At 39.5% G+C, this 22,722-nt stretch overlaps 1 protein-coding gene across 1 annotated transcript in view; it reads left to right on the plus strand.

Annotated features, from left to right (window-relative positions):
- Positions 1–22,722, plus strand: part of mTor (serine/threonine-protein kinase Tor) — a 704,297-nt gene that overhangs the window by 307,603 nt on the left and 373,972 nt on the right. The window contains exon 25 of the mRNA XM_090387576.1: positions 15,416–15,530. Coding sequence (XP_090243702.1) covers positions 15,416–15,530 — 115 coding nt within the window. The remainder of the gene's footprint in view (positions 1–15,415; positions 15,531–22,722) is intronic.

Consider the following 22,722-nt stretch of genomic DNA (forward strand, 5'->3'; position numbering starts at 1 on the left):
TGAATGTCTGGGCAGGACTACTAGGAGACTATCTAATTGGACCACACTTTCTGCCAAACAAAGTATTCAAAGTATTTTATTAAAGTTTTGTGGGCTCCGGTGTTTCCCCTATCTGCCAACTTTCTGCCAAACAGGCTGACAGAAGAGCTGTACCTTCAGTTCCTGCAGAATGTTCTTCCAGACCTCCTTGATGATAATAATGTTCCACTTGAGCAATGCCAGTACATGTGGTTTATGCATGATGGTGGACCGGCATATTTTGCTCAAGTTGTGACTCCTTATCTAACTAGAAGGTGTAGGGTCAACGGTGGATAGGTAGAGGTGGGTCTGTAATGTGACTTAAATCCTATGGATTTTTGTACCTGGGGTCATGTAAAAAGCTTGGTGTACACTTCTGACATTAACACAGTTGAGGAATTGCAGCATCAGGTTGAAGGAGCCTTTCAGCAAATGAGAAATGACCCGTGAATCCCGCAACTCAATGCAGAGAAGACTACAAAGCTGCATACGAATGCAAGGACAGCATTTGAGCACCTTTTGTAACATCTGTAAAATCCTGTGGTGTTGAAACCAAAAATTAAAAATGTATTATCTTATGTTCAAAAAAACCACCCTTAGCAAAGAATTCACAGCTTTTTGCTAAACTAGTGCTCCCATAGTCAGTGGCGGATCTTAGCAAAAAATGTGCATTATCCTGAAAACGGTTCATTTGCGGCCAGATGTTCACTGGGACATTTTTGCTTATTTTACTTTGTACTTTTCACCTTCACATTATTGACCATCATTTTTGAAACACCCTGTATATCTGTTAAAAAATGTATTTGGGCTGTTACAGTATATTGACAGTAAGCTTTCTTATGAGGTGGGCAGCTTTAAATTACCCCTTTTGAAATAGCGTCATTTTGAGCATTTTTTCCCTACTGTTGGAGGCAATTCTGGAAGGCCAATTTTGGAATTGCCAAATGCTGAATATCACATCATTCTTTTTTGTTTGTATGTCATCAAATTGATTAATATCCTTTCAGGTTTTTTTTTTTTTTTTTTTTATGATGGGGTGGGGGAAGTCATGTGAAGCCATGTCTCGAAATGGAAGCTGCTGGACCTGCCATTCAGTAACCCCTTATTGACTGATTGTGACAATACAGCAATAGCTTGCACAGTGCAGTTTTAATTAGTATGGGATTCACTATAGTGCGGTTTATAATCTGCGACTGTGATTGATTATCAATTAATTTTGCTCTTAGTGTACCTCATTAATATTTGTATTTATTATTTTTCTAACTAATTATGCAGATTATTTCTAATGTAAAAAAATCCTTAAGATACCCACATTATTTTTCCCATTGAAATTATTCCCTGTTTAGTGCTGATTCAGTCAGTGCGGTAGTTTTTTTCCAACACATTAATCACACTGTGCGAGGTATTCCTGTACTATTGTGGTGAAGCAACCAGATTGCATATGTGATACAGTTCTTTGAATTGTCTTACGAATGTATTATTATTATTATTATTATTGCTCTTATTTTATTTCTCCCTGATTGGGGGATCCACCTCATGATGGGTATTGCTACCAAGTATACAGAGTGGTTGTTGTTATGTTTGGTGTTACTGTTGGTCGAGGAACTCTCTGACTATCCTACAGGGGTTCAGGATTGCTACTTTCTGGAGTTCCTTGTAGGTGTTCGCTGGGAGACCTATTGCTGCTAGGCTGTTATGTAGGGTCTTTGGCACCATACCTGTGGTTGACACGATGATCGGGATGGTCATTACTTGTTGCATATGTCACATCTCTTTAATCTCCTGTCTTAGGTTCGTGTGCTTCCTTTTTTCGCCATGGATTTTCTGCAGGTTGCCAGTGTTGGGTACCACTATGTGAATCAGGTAGCCTTTTCATTCTTGTCCACAAGGGTTATGTCCGGTCTGTTGTGCGGGATTGTCCTATCCGTTATTATGGCGCAGTCCCAGTACAGCTTGTGGGTTGGGGTCTCTAGTATTGCCTGGGGTATGTACTTGTAGTACAGTACACTTTCTTCACCCAGCAGGTATTTCCTTGCTAGCTTCTGACGTATTATCCTGGCTACCTGGTCGTGTCTGTGAGTGTACTCAGTCTGGGTGATCACCTTGCATCCTGCAGTGATGTGTTGGATCGTTTCTGAGGCCAGGCGACATCGGACACTCCGGGTTCCTTGGCGATATATTTTCTATAATTCCCGGTGTTGATTACCTGGCTTTGGATGGCGAGCATGAATCCTTCAGTCTCTGGGAAGAGCGTCCCGCTTGTGAGTCATGCATTGGAAGCAATTTTATCTATGTGATCTTGATGGAGATCATTGTAGTGTCTGCCATGGAGTATCTTCTCTGCCCATCTTTCTAGCTTCATTTGAACCTCCTGGTTGTGGGGCTCCTCGCTTAGGCACCTCCGTAGCCAGGTGGGAAGGAGCAGCAGTGCGTAGCACATGCTTCTTGATTAGACCGGGGTTTGAACTCGTCACCACTAAATACAGAGGATGCGGAAAGGTCAGGGAATGACCACTGCATATCTCACAGCTAATGCTCCTAAAAACCAAATAACAACAACGCTCCTCGCTTAGGTTGAGTGAGATATACCGCCTCTCTATCTTCCTTATGGCCTGGATGAGTGCTGCTGTTTGTTTCTGGAAGTAATCCTTCTGGTTAACTATCGCTGTCTTCTATTGCTCAATGAGGCCCCTTCCTCTTTCTTCCCGGGCAATTGTCAGTCTCTCCATGGCAGATTTCGGGGGTGTTGGCGGCTCTTGGTCATCATTATCCTTGTCTTTCTCATGATATCCTCCAGCTCGGTGTTAGTCCAATCTGTGACCCATGGCAAGGAGGTCAAAGATTGGACTAAGAAGTATGAAGTAGAGAGAAAGAAAGAGAGAGAGAGAGAGAGAGAGAGAGAGAGAAACAAGAGTCAGAAGTAAAAGGGAATCATCAAGAAAGAGAAGAATGATGATATCCAGCTCAGAACCCTGGGTATGCCAAGCCCATACTCACCGGATGTGAGCCTTGGGGTTACATTAGAACTTGAACATAGAACCCTTTATTAATTGTTTGTCCATCTGGGGCATATCTGTTGTGGACAGCACCATCAGAGGCAACAAATACTAGCAATGTAGCCTTCATTTTGCTGTGCAAAATATGCTTTATGTTAAAAGTTTTCATTAAAATGGAATGGCATGATCCAATGGAGATGTTTCTTCATTGATTAACTTTTGCATAATTTTCACCAGTTTTTCCACTCAAGACAGTTTTCATCAATTGTTGAGGTTAAGGGCCATCTAGATTGCACTTTTGACAGACTCCCTATGCTTTTCGAAATGATAGTACCAATTGAAACACCTTGTGTATTGCCTCAGAGTTCCCATATGCTAATTTCAGAAGGTTACATGTGTCATTTGTTGTTTTTCTGATTTTAAAGCAAAATTTAACACACACACATTGTTCAGTGTACTCCAACATTTTGAAAAATGCTGAGATATGAAAACACATTAGCTGGTGCCCTCGTGTAGCGCAATTGGTAGAATCACCACCCTCTCAACACCAGGTGGAAAAGACCTGTCGATGAGGAATTTTTATGGGCCCTTTTTCACCATGTGGGCAAGTTAATCAGTCTAAGGCAAGGGTAACATGGTTTTTTTCTCACAGAAATGTGAGTTTTTCATCCAGAAAATTAACCACAGAACATATACAATGTACAGGTAGTTCTCGCTTTACGAGTTTATGGGTTTACGAGTTTTTTTTTACAAAGTATCAAGTATTAACAAAATCGAAAATTTGAACATTAATTGCAAAAAATGAATGTTAAACATTCATAAATACAGCATTTCAAACCACGCGTGTAGCTATACAATACAGTGTACCCAGCTTTACAATATTAATCCATTCCAGAGACACCATTATATCGTGAAAATATCGTAATATGAACCCAATAACACATTGTTTTTTGGTAATTCGTTCCAGACCTTGAAAGTTGCAATTTTTGCTATATAACTCTCTAAATGGTCGTTTTTATAGTGCAAATTGTATTAGTTACCAATTCAAATCACTAAAATGCACTACACTGTCATTGTTATCTGGATATCATCATTCTTCTCTTTCTTGGTGATTCCTTTCTGGTTCTCTTTCTCTCTCTCTCTCTCTCTCTCTCTCTCTCTCTCTCTCTCTCTCTCTCTCTCTCTCTCTCTCTCTGGGTAGGTAACTTGGGGAATTTTTTTTTTTTTGGCTGGTGCAGCATAAGCCTCAGGCTTCCTTGCACCATATGTCTAATAATAATAATAATATGTTCTGTTACAAGAACCAATTTTGAACGCGTTTGTGACATTTTTCTAAAGCACATTTCTGGAGCTCACGAACATAAAACAATTTGCACTTTCCAGTTTATTGGGCTTTTCTGTTACTGCAAGCAATTATAAATGGGTAGTAAACTCGATGTTATTGCATTTGCGAAAATACCGATAGCTGGAATTGTGTGGTTTTTTTATGTTAGTATTAGTATTAGTATTAGTAACGGCCGTATGGTGCAAGAAAGCCTATGGCTTATGCTGCACCAGCCAAAAAAATCCGAACAAAACAATGATAAAAACAAAAATTAAATAAATAAATAAATAATAATAATTAATAAATAAATAAAAATAATAAAATGAAATAAAAAATAAATAAAAAGGAAATTAATCCTATCATCCTATGCGCTTCCCTTACCCGAAAGTACTATCCAGATGACCTTTGAATTTCCCCAAACTGTCGGCCTCCACCACCCATGAAGGCAACTTATTCCAGTAATTTATAACTCGCTGGCTAAAATAAAACTTCCTGCAGTCCAATCTAAACATTTCCCCCCGTAACTTGAATTTATGTCCCCTAGTTCTAGCATCATTTATAATCTTGAAAATTTTGTCCTCATTCATTTTACTGATGCCTCTCAGAGCCTTAAACACCTCAATCAAATCTCCTCTAAGGTGTCTAGTTTCCAAACTCTGCAACCCACATATTCGAAGTCTTTCTTCATAAGGCCGCCCTTTTGCCAATCTCCCCAGGTTATACACCCTTTCAAGAAGCTCGATGTCTTTCTTTAGGTGCGGTCTCCATACTTGAACACAGTATTCCAAGTGTGGTCTAACATAAGCCTTATATAATGGGATTATCACGTCCCTATCTCTACTTGCAAAAGTTCGATAGATCATCGATAGGACACCATGGGCCTTTCTTGCAACCTGTTTACAATGCTCAGAGAATTTCATGTCTGACCGTATCGTAACACCCAAGTCCCTTTCCTCCAGTACTGGGTTTAGTTGAACTCCACCAAGTGAATAAGTTATTTTGGGATTACTGTTTCCCAGGTGTAATACCTTACACTTTGTTGGATTAAAGCACAGCTGCCATTTTTCTGACCATTCTTGAAGTCTATCTAGGTCTCTCTGAAGAAGCTCAGCTTGACAGTGATCATTAACTACTCTACCAATTTTAACATCATCTGCAAATTTAGACAAAACGCCCTCTATCCCTTCATCAATGTCGTTTATGAAAATTAAAAACAACAGTGGTCCTAATACTGATCCTTGGGGAACCCCACTTCTTACATCAACCCAATCTGAGGAATAGCCATTTATCACAACCCTCTGCCTCCTGCCCTGAAGCCATCCTTCTATCCATCTAAGGATTTTCCCAGTGATTCCAACCTGTTCCAGCTTATAAAGCAACCGCTCATGTGGGACTGAGTCAAAAGCTTTGCTGAAATCTAAATAAACAATGTCGAAATTATTCCCTAAATTCAGCTCGTGAGTGACCCTTTCGAAATAGCGAACCAGATTTGTTAAACATGATTTTCCCTTTTCAAAACCATGGTGAGTATCCTTGAGAATTTCAATTCGATCCAAATGATCCTGAATTCCACCCTTGATCATTGCCTCCATGATTTTCCCTACTACTGAAGTCAGACTGACGGGTCGATAATTTCCCACTTCACTTTTAGAGCCACCCTTATGTATGGGAGATACATTTGCACTTTTCCAATCCAAGGGAATCTCCCCAGAGTCTAGTGATGCTCGCATAATTAGCCTCAGTGGTTCAATGCACTCGCTTGCCGCCTCTCTTAAGATTATAGGGTATATTCCATCAACTCCAGGAGCCTTACTGGTCTGTAGGCTTGAAAGTTTTTTCATTAAATAATCTTGCGAAATTTAAATATCATTAATTACATATTTTTTAACTTCGCTCCCACAATTTCCCATTGCCACAAAAGGCTTTTCATTTGTAAATATCGATGCAAAATAACTGTTGAGTTCATCTGCAACGGCAGCTGGTGTATTTATTACTATCCCCTTTCCCTTACGTAAAGGTCCGATCTGGTTTGTCCTGCTCTTCTTGGCATTTATATATGTGAAGAATTCTTTATTCCCCCCTCTTTGCTCTGTTTGCTAGTGATTATGGTGTTATTATGGTGAAATGTGTTTCCCTTTTACTGAAATCTTCAATCGTATAAAAAACATAAAGAAATTTTTAAGTTCTTCTCTTCATTCCTTTTTTTTTTTCATTTAAGCTTCGTAAACTTGTTACTCCGCACAAATCGTGTTAGTTGCAATTTGTGCATTCTGTTAAAAAATGCTTATGTATGTTATTGAAATTTAAAAAAGAAAAGAGAAGATTATCTTGAAAACAAGAGCCTCTTGAAGCATTTCTGAAATAGATGACTCCTTGTGCAACAAACCAATGAGTGCTGAGCCAATAATAAGTGATCAACGATAGTGCATTTAGTCGATGATGAGGAAGAATAAACATTCTTTAACATTTGTAAGTCATAAAGAATTTTCTTTATTATTATAATTTGCTTGATTTTACAGGCTGCATTTTCATTTCTTTGAAAAATTTGAATCTATGCCCCCTCAGGTTCTGAAGGGGCATAGATTCAAATTGGGCCTTGAATGGTTTGAGTTTCCTCAATCGGATCAATTTGCACATCTCAATCGGATCCATTTGCAGGTGCCTAGTCTCCAGATGCTGCAACTTACAGTATTTTAAGCCTCTCCTGGTAAGAGAACTCGTTCTACAACTCTATATCCTTCCTAAAATGAGGCCTCCAGACCTGTATGCAGTACTCAAGGTGAGGCCTGACCATTGCCTAATACAAGGGTATAATCACCTCCTTGTCTCTGCTAGCAAAGTTCCTATATCATTGACAAAACTCCATGACCTGCTCTGGCTGCCCATCTGCACTGCTCAGAGAACTTCATATCCGGCTGCACAATTACTCCCAGGTCTTTTTCATTCTCCCCATCCCTGAGTGTAGTACCACACAGTTGATACCTATCTCTTGGGTCACTGCTACCCATATACAGTACTTTACATTTTTCAGTATTAAACTTCAGTTGCCACTTCTTAGCCCATCTACCTAACTTTTCTAGATTCTGTTGCAGTAGCATACTGTCTTTACTATCATTAACAACCCTGCCAACATTTTTATCATCTTCAGACTACATTAAGCCTGATATACCTTCATCAATATCATTAATAAATACACAAAACAACAATGGGCTCAGCACTGAACCCTGGAGGACTCCACTAATATCATTAGTCCTTGAAGAGCAGTATCCATTGATTACCGCTCTCTGTCTTCTCCTACTCAACCATCCCTTTAACCATAGCAACAATTTGCTTCCAGTGCCACACTGCTCCAGTTTGTGCAGCAGTCTTCCATGTGCAACAGTAACAAAAGCCTTTCTAAGATCCAAATATATGATATCAAAATTATTGTTTGCATCCAGTTCCTTTGTGACCACATCATAGTATCCAATGAAATTGGTCAGACAAGACTTCCCCTTAACAAACCCATGCTTTGTCCAAGCTATTACTGCAGTCTTGTCTCGATGATCCTGCATCACTTCTTTAACTAGTGACTGCATTATTTTCCCCGGAAGTTAAACTAACAGGTCTATAATTATTTTCTTCACCCTTTGAACCCCCCCTTTTTGAAGTGAGGATAAATTTGCACATCTCCAGTCCATTAGGACCTCCCCTGAATCAAAGGATGCTCTGATAATTATGGCTAAGGGTTTGCCTACTTCCATTGCTGCCCCGATCAATATAACTAGATAGATTCCATCTGTCCCAGGTGCCTTTTTATGTTTAACTTCAACAATTTCTGCTCCACTTTGCTCTCCATTAGTGTAAAATCATTTAGGTCCCTGTTAGAATTTAGTAAACTTCTGTCCTTCCCTTCCTTACAGAATTCCTCATGTGTGACTATACTTGCAAAATACGCATTCAGTTTATTAGCTATCTGAGCATGATCATCAACAGTCGAACCATCAACATCAAGTGGACCACTTGGATTCATCCCCTTTCTTCTAGAGTTTACATAAGTAAAGAAGTCTTTGTTGTTTTTCTTTGCATCCTTTGCCAAAGATTTTTCATAATCTGCCTTTGCCTGCCTAGCCTCCTTTGTGACTTGATTACAGACTAACTTATATCTGTGATAGGCTTCTGTGTCACCTGCTAATTTATATGCATCCCTTGCATTTTTCTTCACTGCCGCGAGCTTCATTAGTTCATCTGACTTCCATTTAGGCCTAAACCTCGAACAGTATTTCATAGTTAGTATGAAAAGCCTAGTAGCTTCCAAGATTAATTCCCTGAAGACCTCCCATTTAGAATTCACTGTTTTTAACATCATCAGTTGATCCCACTGTTATGGTCATGTGGGGGGCTCACGGCCCCATCTTTTCCCGGCACTGTCTTGTACCCACACCTTTCTTCGGGGTGACATCTTTGATCTCTATATTGCTCTAAACCTTCAATCGATCCGAATTGCTCTAAACCTTCAAAATCTGCACCCTTGGCAACCAAGGGTTTTGATAATACCTGGCTGCTGCTGCATGAGATTTTCGTTGTGATTTTTTAGATTGGGCGATCACTGAGTGTTGCCCAACCCCCGCTTTCACCCCTTCCTTACGTCTGCCTTTTTCCCTGGTGTGGACTAGAGTATCCGCAGTGAGAATGACCACGTAGTAACACGTAACAACATTTATTAAAACAAAAGAAACGTGTATATAGAACTTGCATTCTATCTGATTAATTGTATAAAAGAATATATACCATAAACCCCCACTATTCGCGGTTTCGCTTATTCGCGATTGCTGATTTAATATAAAATGAAACCTAAAAAAATGTGAATTTTAAAGCGCCGTGAACATTTTCCGCTATAAAAAACATGGGCGTGGCTAAAATTATCTTTCCCAGTCAAAACAGCGCTCAATGGGTGGGGGGGAGAGGGGTGAAAAAATCGCGAGCGTGGATGTTTCTCGCTAATCCTTGTTCAGTATGTGTTATGCGCTTGTCGTGGAAGGTTTCGTCGTTTGCTTTTAATTTATATGCTTATAAATTGAATAAATTTATCAATTTATAAATTTATATTCTTACAAAAGTGATAACTCTACCGTTTTGCAGTGTGTAAAACAGATTTTTTCGAGTGTGTTAACGGAAGAAAGTGACTTTATTGTGGAAAAGTTCTTTCTAACCCATACAAAAATATGCTACGAATAACGAGGGAAATGTGAAAATATCAAAGGTGATGACATTCGCGAATAAAATTGAGTTATTAGACAAAATTTCTAATGGTGAAAGTGTCTCCTCAGTGGCAAAACATTATAAAATCAATGAGTCAACGGTACGATCAATCAAGAAATCCGCCATAGTGTCCGTGAAAACACGCTAATTGCTTAAGTAACTCGTGATGTTAAATTAGAAAAAATGGAAAAAGCTTTAAATCTGTGGATAGAAGACTGAACTCAAAATAAAATTCCGTTAAGTTCACTCATCATTCGTGAAAAAGCAAAACTCCTTTATCAACACTATAGCGAAACTGGTGATAGCACTGGCGGGATAAGTTTTTTTTGCTATCAAAGGCGCTGGTTTGAAAGATTTGTTTGAAATTTCTAATAAATATTACATTTAATATTAAATTGTTTCTTATTTTCATTTCATTGCCATATGCTTGCATTTCTAATGGTCATATTATGAAGGTACATATAATACATACATAAACAAAATTTTAGACTAGTTTTTCTTATATATTTCATACTTTGGAACAGAACCCCTTTATTACTATGGGAGACATAACTCAGTATTCGCGTTTTCGGTATTCGCGACATTTCTCAGGAACGTAACTCCCGCAAATAGCGGGGGTTTACTGTATCTCGATTCTAAATTTCAGGTCATAATAACAATAAGGATTTGATTAAAGTTATAAAAATTGTACAGTTAACTCTTTATAGAGTTCTTCTTTCTATCTTTTTAAAATGCTCATTCCTTAACGTTGCTTGCTATATTGCTCTAGGCTGAATAACCAAAATGTTCATAAACACCTTTGTATTTTTCATCCCTTAGGTAAAAGGGAAACATAAGGCGGTTAAGTCTTATGTTTCCTCTGGCAGTAAGTTAGATAATCAACTCTGGCAGTAAGTTAGATAATCAACTCTGGCAGGTCAATTCTGGCAGTAAGCTAGATAATCTTGTAATAACTGAGAGTAAAGTGGAGGAGAAATTGTTGAAGATAAACACAAGAAAGGCACCTGGGTTGGATGGGATCTATCCAGTTATATTAAAGGAGGCAGCAAAGGAAGTAAGCAAACCCTTAGTCATAATTATGAGAGCTTCCTTGGACTCAAGATGCACTGGAGATGTGCAAATGTGACCCGAATTCACAAAGGAGGATCAAAGGCTGACACAAGTAATTATAGACCTGTTAGTTTAACTTCTGTTCCAGGAAAATTAATGGAGGCACTGGTTAAAGAAGCACTGCAGGATCATCTAGACAAGACTTCAGTTATAGCTAGGACACAGCATGGTTTTGTTAAGGGGAAGTCTTGCCTGACCAATTTGATTGGATACTATGATGCAGTCACAAAAGAACTGGATGCAGGGAATAACTTTGATATTATATACTTGAATCTTAGAAAGGCTTTTGATACTGTTGCACATGGAAGACTGCTGCACAAATTGGAGCAGTGTGGCATTGGAGGCAAATTGCTGCGGCACCTCCGTAGCCAGGTGGGAAGGAGCAGCAGTGCGTAGCACACGCTTCTTGATTAGACTGGGGTTCGAGCCCGTCACCACCAAATATGGAGGATGCCGAAAGGTCAGGGAATGACCACCGCATATCCCGGAGCAATATGGCCTTAGTTGATAATGCTCCTAAAAACCAAATAACAAACAACGAACAAGCAAGCAAATTGCTGCTGTGGATAAAGGGTGGTTGAGGGGGAGAAGACAGAGAGTGGTAATCAATGGACACTGCTCATCTTGGACTAATGTTATTAGTGGAGTCCCTCAGGGTTCAGTGTTGGGTCCATTATTGTTTTGTGTATTTATAAATAATATTGATGATGGTATATCAAGCTTAATGTCCAAGTTTGCAGACAATACAAAGGTTGGCAGAGTTGTTAAGGACACTACTGACCCTATGTTGCTGCAACAGGATCTGGAAAGGTTGAGCAGATGGGCTGAGAGGTGGAAAATGAAGTTTAACATTGACAAATGTAAAGTACTACATATCGGAAAAAGCAATCCCAGAGCAACGTATCAACTCTGTGGTACTACACTGACAGTGGTAGAGAATGAAAAGGACATGGGGGTAATTGTGCAGGCTGATACGAAGTTCTCTGAGCAGTGCAGATGTGGGCTGCAAGAGTAGCTCAAGGTGTCTTATCAATGATATACAGGAATTTTTCTAGCAGGAATAAGGTGGTGATTATTCCCTTGTATAAGGCAATGGTCAGGCCACACCTTGAGTACTGTATAAGGTCTGGAGGCCTCATTTCAAGAAGGATGTTTAGTTGCTGGACAAGTACAGAGAAGGACAACAAGGTTAGTGAATGGAACAAAGGGTTGCTCTTACGAAGAAAGGCTTAAGTTTTGCAAATTACAGTGTCTGGAGACTAGGCACTGGCGAGGTGATCTGATAGAGGTGTATAAAGCATTGAATGGGTTGAGCATGCTCACTGCTGATGGGATTCTGCCTCTTGCTCAGAATAATCACCTGAGAGGGCATAAATTCAAATTGAGGAAAGACAGTTGTAGGATTGATGTGCGGTAATTTGCCTTTAGCCAGTGGGTAGTTGGTTGGTGGAACAGACTTCCATCCCTTGTTGTGGAAGTTGATAGCCTAAATAAATTTAAGGCTCAGCTGGACAGGTATTTAAATACCTGAGGAGTGAAGTGGAAGTTTTTTTTTTTTTTTTTCATGGCTGATGCTGCATAAGCTTGCTTTCTTGCATCATATGCCTCTACTAATGCTAAAGCTTTATGCTCCATCATCTCTTAGTACCTATTCTCATCATAGTTAAAGGACTAGCATTTGTTCTTATTTGATTATTTTACTCTTTTTGGGCATTCGATTTGCTAGGAAAAAACTTTCAGGTACTTCTAAAGCATTATAGTTATTTCACATATGATTGGATTAACAAGAATTTCAAGTAAATTAGGAAGGAAGCATTCAGTTGTAGCTATTAATATTAATTTCGTCATTTCCATTCACATGAATGGAATAGTGTGCTTACCAGTTAAATCATTTGCTCCTAGAATCAGTTAAGAGGCTTTCTTCTTGTCAGTTAAATCTGGGTGTGGTCCTCTCTGATGCCTCGAATCTTTATCTCAGCTTCTCATTCTTCTTTTACTTCTCTTGTGACTCGCTGCCGACAATGTTGTCTGCAAACTCTTTCTGCTGGATAACACCCACTTCTCAAGAACCAACACTCTCTCTCTGTCTCTCTCTCTCTCTCTCTCAACTCTGATTCTCACTCTCCCAACCCACAACAAAGCTAGCAACAGTCAAAAATATCTCTACCTTTTCGAGCCCACCAAACTCTTTATATACCTTGCCTCTTGTTCTACTTTTTCAGAGATGACTCTTTTCCTTGGCTATACTAAAATAAAGGAATTATTCACTTCCTGCCAGTGGTAATAAAGGAAGTAAAAAGGTAGGAAACTTTTTTCTTTGGTTATCTGATTCTATGTCATAGAGACAAAGTTACCCAAGAATGCGCATATTCCCTCCAACACTCCCTTTGGTAACCTCCCACGGTCATCTGTCCATGTAGGTTCTGCTATGATCGTAAACATCTTTCATTTGCTGTTGTTGATGTAGGAACCAGTGAATCTTATTTTCCTTCCACCCATGTTATTAATTCCTATCAAATGCGAATGCAAACTTCTTGTGGTTATTGCAATCCTTGTCCTCCTATTGGCTTTTTCATACTTCTCCTAAGTAACTCTGATTTTTCCTTATCCCCAGTTGGACGCACAGCGGTGCTTGTCCACGATTGAGGGAGAGAGTTTCCACAAAAACTGGAGCATTTGTACCTATTCCCCACAACCATGGTTTCTTTCTTCTTTTGCTTAATTATTGTGGGTTCCAATCAAGTGCGGATTTTGTTGTTTTAACCTAAATATCCCAAAGTATGGTTTTAATGATAGAATAGTTAATTAGATCTGCCTGATCATCAAGACCCAAGAATTCTTGGTTTCACACTGTATAGAACTCAAAAACTGCTTGAGACCACAGTAGGCACCACCTTTATGAAAACAAAAACCCTTCCCTTTACCCTTGATGGTATTTACATCTTTAAGTAAATCCCACATCAGTGCACAGTGATCACTGTCACCTAGTTGTTCCTTTATCTGCAAATTTCTAATGCATGAGTCATCACTGCTGATAATCAGATCAAGAGTATTAACCCCTCTGGTTGCCCCAGCAAACAATTCTCCAATAAATCCACAAAAGTCTTGTTAGTGTGCGAGTGACAGAAAGGATGCTGTTAGTTAAGAAACACACAAAATCTTGAAATTTCAAGATATTGAAATTCTTCAATATCTTGAAAGTTAAAATCCCCCATTACAAGACATTCTGATTTACTGGCCAACTCTATTTCTTTGCACAATTGTTCGTTGTACTCATCAGAGTCATTAGGCCTATAACACACTCCTACTGTCATTTTCACTTTCCCAGTATATATGTCACACCAAACTGACTCAGCGCTGCACTGTCCACCCATGTCAACTGGATTCACTTCCTTAGATTTTATGTGTTTCTTAACTAACAGCATCCTTTCTGTACACATTTCACTTCCCAAATTCCAAATCTGCACTGCTTATATCTGTGTAACACCATGTCTCTGATATCCCAACAATATCTGCCTTTGATGCCTTGATCAGCATTTCAAATTCGTCAAATATATTTACTAGACTTCTAGCATTGGGGTACATGCAAGTATACATCCACCTGTTCTTACTCTTAGGTATCCTAACATATTTCATCTGTTCTTACTCTTAGGTATCCCATGTATTTACTTGTTCCATGATGACTCCCAGCAGCTCTTGAAATCCCCAGCACCTTGCTCTCTAGGCTGCTGCTCATTACAATAGAAGCAGTTCAAGAATTGCTTTTGCTTCTGCCTATGGCTACCGTTAATATTTTAGTCTGTGAATCCCCCCTCCCATTTTCTTCTAGTCAGAAGGCTTTTTTGTTTTTGATTTATACAAGAACCTTTGAGATTTGTGCAAGTGTTACTGTGACCCACATTATTATAAACGTGAGTATCTGTATTATCCCCCCCCCCCTCAACTAATAATTTACTTTAACCTTTAAGGGCTTATGAATGACATTGGAAAAGACCCCTGCACTACTTCTGTTCAAATGTATACGGTCTCTACAAATAGATTCCTTCTACCTGCAAGAGTGAGCCATTCTGATAAAAGTTCTACCCCCCCCCCCCAAAAAAAAAGAAAAACCTCTGCAGATCTCAGCAGTGGAGTTAATCCATAAGGACCATTGAATTTCATGATACAACTCCTTGTACTGCTGGCTAATTGAGCTACTGTACCATCATGAGGCTGCTTTTGCTAATTACCATCATGGTTGGCTTCAGGAAGGTATGCTTCCAATCAGCTTTTGGACTACTCAGTTCTGTCAAAACAAAAAAGGCGATTGGCTGTGTAATTTTTTTTTTTTTTTAGAAAGAGTGGGACATGTGTCTAGCAGCAATAACTAATGATACTGTAAATCTCTATCTGTATGAGATTACCTGTACAATATTGTATACATAAATGCATACTAATTAAAACTTGCAAAGAAAACGTGTCCCTTAAGTACTAGTGTCACTTAAGTGATTTTTCCACTAATTCAACTTAACTGAGGAGCTCGGGATAAACCATCTGCACTCTTGGAAGCCAAGAAATATTTCTATCTGTAATAGTTAATTGGAAAATGTATAACTAAATATCTTGGTAATTAATTTTCCTCTAATCTTAAATATGCTGTTATTTTTCTTGGTTTGTTTCATAATTGATGCCTAAATATGCATTGCCTAAATATGCATTTGTTTTAATTTTACTTTTTTGTTTTCAGAACTGCTTTGGAAACTATAGATCATCTTTCTGAAACTTTGGGTTTTACTGATTTTGCGTCGCGTATTTTACATCCTTTAGTTCGAAATTTGGATACCCAACCAGATTTGCGACAGGTAAAATTTTGTAGGTTCATAAGTTTTATGATAGTGAATTAAATATATTCTGATAATAAGACTTAATCAGAATTTAAAAATGTCTTATTATGAAAGGTGCTTTTAAATTCTGTCATTTCCCTGATTTCATGCAATTAATGAAAGCTGGTGGAAGGTTTCACTTACTGTGATAAAAAATCGGACCATTTGTAAATCAGATGTTAACATGTACTATTGCATTTTGTCATTTTTGTCTTCAAAAGTACATACATTATCAGAGTCAGTGTCAAAATTTCTGTTTTACTTGCATTCAGTTTCAAGCATTGAAAGACTTTTTTGCTCTTGCTTGAAAGACGAAAGGCAGATTAGTATTCAACCTTTGTCAGAACTGTGAATAGTAATATTTATTTCTAAGTTGCTAATACAATTGACTCACATTTTAGTGAGGCTATGTTCCTGGAAATTATAGCATATAATGAAACTTCTTATAAAATGGAAAGTATATCAGTACATAATAACAGGGAGCATGAAAAGTTTCAAGATTTGCTATAGTATAATTATACCTGCTTTTCATATATTCATGTTATAGAAAAGTGTTCATTTGATTATAATATTTTATTTAACAAACATAAAAAAATTGCAGTGCATAAAAAATATTAGATAATAAACTTTACATATGATTGGATCCCTTGCTAATGGTGGCTAGTTGGGGTCAACAGCAGACATCTGGGTTGTCTGTATCCAATGACTCAGCTGAAGATGGCTGCAACAGAACTGTGTAAGGCCTACCAGGCTTTTTGGCTGAAGTGGGAGTTGATGGTGAAGGCTGAAGGCAGCTTTTTAATAAACTTCTCAGTGGATCCCCGAATTCTTCATCTTCTGATTGTAGATTTCCTTCTAGATTTTCAGACAATAACTTCATCTTTGAATTTCTTAAGTCTAAGTCATGTTCATCAAAGAGAACCATAGAACTGCCGTGAGATATTACCTTCTCTTGTATGACTGGTTCACAAAAAGTCATATGTTGATGATAGTTATGATTTCTAATCCACTTGGTCAGCATATTTTTCTCCTTTCTCTGTTGCTTCAGAGGTAGATTTTTTTAACTCCAGTTACATTAAAATTTGTAGACAATTGAGTACCCTTGTGAATTGAATTACCACTACCATGTTGCTCTTACTATAGATTCACTCTGACCCATTGCCTCCTTTCAATGTTGAGATTTGTGCAAGACATGCTCAGTTCGATGAAACCGAACTGATCATGTCTAAAGAAATATTTTTGTAATTTTTTTCATCACTGTTATTTTTTGCATTCATATTTCCGTGCTTAGTTTTATTTATTTATTATTTATTTTTTTACCAGTCACATTTTTCATTTATACCAGGGCTCTTTACAAACAAAACCAACTTAAATGCACAACAAACAGGATGTCAACAGCAGCACTGCATGTTAAGTTATTGAACCAAAGTGGAAGAAGAAAGAACAGAAGCTGTATATGCAATCTAGCAGAAGCTTCCATAGTAGCTGCATATAGGAAAACATGGAAATCAAAAGCATGTGTAACAGAGTTGACTGTATATTTTTAAATTGTATAATGTCATCTGAAAAGGTAAATCTACTATACATTTAAAAATCTGAGACACTTCAAAGAGACAGGTGTTTCAATGTTACTGGTTTCTCATTAGCAGATGGGTGGTATCTAGATATCCTGAACTGTGAATAATGTATTTTCTCTCAGTGAACAGCCAAGCAGTGTATGGAAGTAAAACTTCCATTTAAAAAAATGATTGCTACACGTATCTTTAATCCCTAGAATTAGGCCTAAAATTGCCCCTTATTGGGGGGGGGGAAATACAGCCTAGTTCTAGGGATTAAAGATACAATCCAGTAAGCCTGTGTGGTTGTGAAAAATTGTTTCACAAACATATACACTTAAATACTGACTGTAATAATTTTTGCCCTTAATGATTTTTTAATTGTTTTTGTTTTTTTCATGGAGGCCCACTTAAAAAAAAAATAAATAAATAAAAGATGCAACCCTATTCTCAGACATTTGCATATTCTTTCAGATAGAAAGAATGCCCTTGAGGTTGTCACAGACATTCTCTCAGATATGCCAGACAAGCTGTACTTGCTACCTGGGAGTCTAAAACGCTGATGGAACTGATATTCGGGTGATACTCAAGTCAAGTGGACCCAATTTCGGCGAAGTCCGGACGGTCTCTGACAGCCAGATCCTCTGCTTGCACCTTCACGATGGTGGGACTGTTAGTAATCCTGGGTATAACCTCCATGCACAAGTACATGGTGGGTGACCACTCTGGTGTGAACCAACGTAAGCAGGGGTCGAGGTGTGGCGCCCACACCACATGGAGGAACGCTGCCCCTCTATGTTACCAGGCAGTACTAGGTGGTAGATGACTCATCAACCGGTGAAATACCACCACTTTGCTTATTGGAGGCTTGAAGTGGTGGAACCCATGTTTAGTCTCTAGAACTAAGTTCCGGCCAACCCTTCTCTATCTCTTCCATCATGCAGTATGATTGATGACTTTTGAGGTTATGATGAACGTCATGGCGGGATCCAATATTCCTTACATTTCGAGGGTACAGCTCTAAAACAGTGTTTGCAGGCCGGCCGCTAGTTAGTACACTGGACTGAACCTATTGGTAACTCTCTAGGAGGGTTCCGGATCAGCTAGTGTATAATCTTGCTACCTCTACTCTGCCAGATAGTGACTGGAGGGAGTCCGAATAGTGTGTATGTGGGGAGCATTGTTGAGGCTATGTTATGTCAAGGATCTGGGTATATTCTCACCACGTGTACGCCATATCCAAAAATTTCATTACTTCATACAGCATGTCCCACCCACTTTTTCTTACTATTGAATACACCATGAATTGTCAAACTAATAGAGCAAGCTTATCTGCGAAAAGATCTAAACCTCCTAAGGACTTCCTAATTCATTTCACAAATATACGTGGTCTCAATTATAATCTCAGTGATGTCCATTTCCACTTGCAGTCTGCCAAACCCCGGCGCCTCCGTAGCCAGGTGGGCAGGAGCAGCAGTGTGTGGCACACGCTTCTTGATTAGACCGCGTTCGAGCCCGTGACCACCAAATATGGACGATGGAATGACCACCGCCATATCCCTGGAGCAATATGGCCTTAGTTGCTGATGCTCCTAAAAACCAAATAACAAACAATCTGCCAAACCCCATGTACTTTTTCTGACAGAATCTCAGTTATCGGTTGATTCAACTACTGCTCATCTCAGATGCCCAAATTATTCGCTGTATGATTCCTTTCGCCTCAAAGGTGGTACTTGTGCATATGTCCGTTCTGATATTCCCTGTCAGAGACTTGGCAATTTGGAATCTCCTCTCTTTGATCTTCTCTGGCTTAAAATCTCTCTACCTCATTGTGTCAAATTCATCTGTTGTCTCTACCGTTCTCCCAACTCCACTAATCACTTGGAGCTCTTTGACTTCCTCTCTTTGCAACTTGACTTTCTCCAGTCCAACTTTCCTAGCAGTGAGTTAATTCTCCTTGGTGATTTTAATGTTCACAACTCCAGCTGGCTTCTGTTTTCTAGTCACACCGACCCATCAGGTGGAGATGCTGAGGCTTTTGCAATTACTAATAACCTAACACAGATTGTTCATTTACCTAAAAGAATACCGGACAATCCTAATCATACAGCCAATACGCTTACCAGGGCTCTTCACAAACAACCCTTCTAAGTACACGGTCGAAGTGAGAGGTCCTTTAGGCACTTCAGATCGCAACTTGGTGATTATCTCTTCTCCAATGGAACCTTTATCTCATGGTTATTCCCAACCTCGTGTTGTTTGGCATTACAAGAATGCAAAATGGGATGACCTGCGAGACTTCTTTTCTTCTTTTCCTTGGTCGGATTACTGTTTCAAAACTTCTGATGTCAATGTTTGCTCAGATCGTGTCAGTGAAATTATTCTTCCAGGAATGGAATCCTTTATCCCACACACCACTTTAAAATCTCATACTTTATCTAAACCTTGGTTTTCCAATAAATGTGCTAAGGCTGTTCAAGAGAAGAATGTTGCATATTGTAATTGGTTTGTTTCTAATTCTTCAGCCTCATTTTCTGCCTACACCAAAGCTCACAAGAATTGCAAAGCAGTTGTTAATCGGTCCAAACCAGAGTTTGAACAGGCTAAGAGTAGAAAACTTGCTTCTTGCCCTAATGGTAGCCGAGCATTCTGGTCTCTTGCCAAAGCTATTGGCCGCAACTTTTGTCCATCTCTGCTCCCACTTCTGTCCAAACCAGATGGCTCTGTTGTCACTTCAGCCAAGGATAAAGCTGACCTGCTAGCATCCCATTTTTTTCCAACACATGTATTAATGATCTTGGTAAATCTCCTCACACCATTCCCAACACACTCCATTCAATGCCTCCTGTGGTCTTCTGTCAAAAGGATGTCAGAAGGATTTTGATGAATCTTGATGCTAAGAAAGCTCCAGGTCCTGATGGTATTTCTCCACTTGTTCTCAAAACCTGTGCTCCTGAACGTGCATATCCTATCCTTTGCCACCTTTTTTCACTTTCTTATTCCAAAGGTGTTTTTCCTTCTGCTTGGAAATTTGCTCATATCCAGCCTGTTCCTAAAAAGGGTGACAAATCCCTCCCATCCAATTATCGTCCCATTGCAATTACTTCTACCCTTTCTAAAGTAATGGAGAAATCAATTAACCGCCAAGTCTTAAACTACCTAGAAACCTTCCGTCTGATCAACGATCGCCAGTATGGATTCCGTCAGTGTCGATCCACTGGTGATATTCTGGCTTATGTTACCCATTTATGGACTAATTCAATGGAAAGGTTCGGTGAAACACAAATAGTTGCTCTTGATATCTCAAAGGCTTTTGATCGTGTTTGGCATAAAGGTCTTCTAAACAAGCTTCCATCTTATAGTTTGCCAACTGTTTTTAGTAATTGGTTATCCAGTTTTCTCTCTGATCGCTCACCAAGGGTGGTGGTAGATGGCTCTCTGTCTTCTAACTTCTCCACTAATGCCGGTGTCCCCCAAGGTTCAGTTCTTTCCCCCACTCTTTTCCTCTTGTATATCTTCCATTGGCTGGAAATCCTATCCATAGTTTTGCCGATGATAGCACATTGCATTCAACTTTCCATTTTGAGAAACCTTGTCCTGCTCAATCAGCTTCAACTTCTCGAAAATCTGCTACCAATTCCTTAAATGCTGATCTTCAGGTAATTCTCCAGTGGGGCAAAGACAACTTACTTGATTTCAACCCTTGTAAAACTCAGTCTTGTCTTATATCTCGTAAAAAGGATTCTTCTGCCCCTATGCTTATCTTTAGTGACACTCCGATTTCTAGGCAAAATGATATATCTCTTTTGGGGATTACCCTAACTTCTAATCTCTCTTGGCACAAGCACATTACAAATATTGCTTCCTCTGCATCTAAAAAACTTGGTTTTCTCTTTCGCTCTTGGCGTTACTTTTCTTCCAAACAGCTGCTCACTCTGTATAAATTGCAAATCCGCCCTACCATGGAATATTGTTCCCAAAACTGGGGTGGTGCCCCCAAAACCTCTCTCAGGCTTCTTGATTCCATTCAGAAGAGGGCAGTTTATGTTAATTAATGATTCATCTCTAACACAGTCTCTCCACTCGCTTTCTCATAGACATACTTATTCTGCTGCATGCCTCTTCTACAGATACTTCCATGGGCACTGTTCTTCTGAATTGGCTTCTATAATTCCCGCTCTCTCTTTCAAAACAGTCCGAAAACGTGCCGCCACCAGCCAACATCCATTTTCTGTCCAATTTCAAACCCACAGAACCAACTTTTCATCTTCCTCATTTATTCATTCAACTGCAGTTTTCTGGAACAACCTTCCTTCATACATATTTCCTGAAAATTACAATCTACAGAAGTCCAAGTCCAATGTCAACAAATATCTTCTTTCGTCTTCTCAACCTCCAACCCAAGCACGGTACTAAGTACTATAGGTTCTAATACCTCTCGTGTCCTCCATTGGGCCTCCGTAGCCCACTCGGCTACGGAGGCCCAAACGGCCTCCGTAGCCGAGTGGGCAGGAGCGGAAGTGCAGTAGCACACGCTCTTTGAGTAGACCGGGGTTCAAGCCCCTGACTGCTGAATACGGTCGATCTGCCAACCCGCACTGGACCAGCGTGGCAGATAATGGTCCATTTCCCTCAGCATGAATTGTTGAGGAGGCTTCCACCCTGCAGTGGGTTGATAATGGCTGCACTTTACTTTTTTTTTTTTACCTCTCGTGTTTGGGGTTCACATAAAAAAAAAAAAAAGATAGTCCATAATTTCACAAATTCAACTATTATTTGATAAAGTTAACACAGGGTGTCTCAAAAATATTGGTACAAACGTTTAGAGGAGGTAGGTAACATCTAAAGGAATGTGAATCGCATAGAAACCCATAACCGGAAACGTCACAGGAAAGTAGTAGCAGAGGCACAAGAAGCAAAAATGACATAAGACAGTAATTAGTGGAAAACATTTATTTGACATATATTAACAATGGAGTACAAGATGGATGCATTTCATGATGTCACAACAGATGCCCGAAGTTTCCACCATGAGACACGATGCATGCGTGACACTGACACAGCATGGATTGGCGGACACGGTCGAACACACCTGGAGTTTCTTTGACAGTAGTAGCAGCACAGACGAGTCTCACTACAAGATCCATTTCTGTCTTCACAGGCGATTCATACACGATAGATTTGAGAACCCCCTCCCCCCCACAGAAATAAATCAAGGCTCGATAAATCAGGTGAGCGTGGGGGCCAGGCAACGGGTCCACCACGGCCAATCCATCAACACCCAAAATGCCTGTTCAAATGGTCACGAACACACCTTCCATAATGGGCAGGCACCCGGTCATGTTGAAACCAAATGTTGCATCTCACATTTGCTGGAACATCGTCAAGCAACCCTGGAAGAACTTGTTCAAGAAAGATCTGATATTTAGCGGAGTTCATGCAGGATGGTAACAGGTATGGCCCGACTAAGCAGTCACTGACCATACCTGCCCACACATTTATTGTGAAGCGATGTTGTGCCGCATGGGGGTGCACACCATGTAGGCCCTCTGCTAATCCATACACTAGGTGCACGTCTGCCAGCTCACAGTTCTTATATTGATGCATGCTCTTCG

Source organism: Mastigoproctus giganteus, chromosome 13 (genome assembly GCF_048544385.1).
Source record: "Mastigoproctus giganteus isolate SK-2022 chromosome 13, ASM4854438v1, whole genome shotgun sequence".
Taxonomy (NCBI): Eukaryota; Metazoa; Arthropoda; class Arachnida; order Uropygi; family Thelyphonidae; genus Mastigoproctus; species Mastigoproctus giganteus.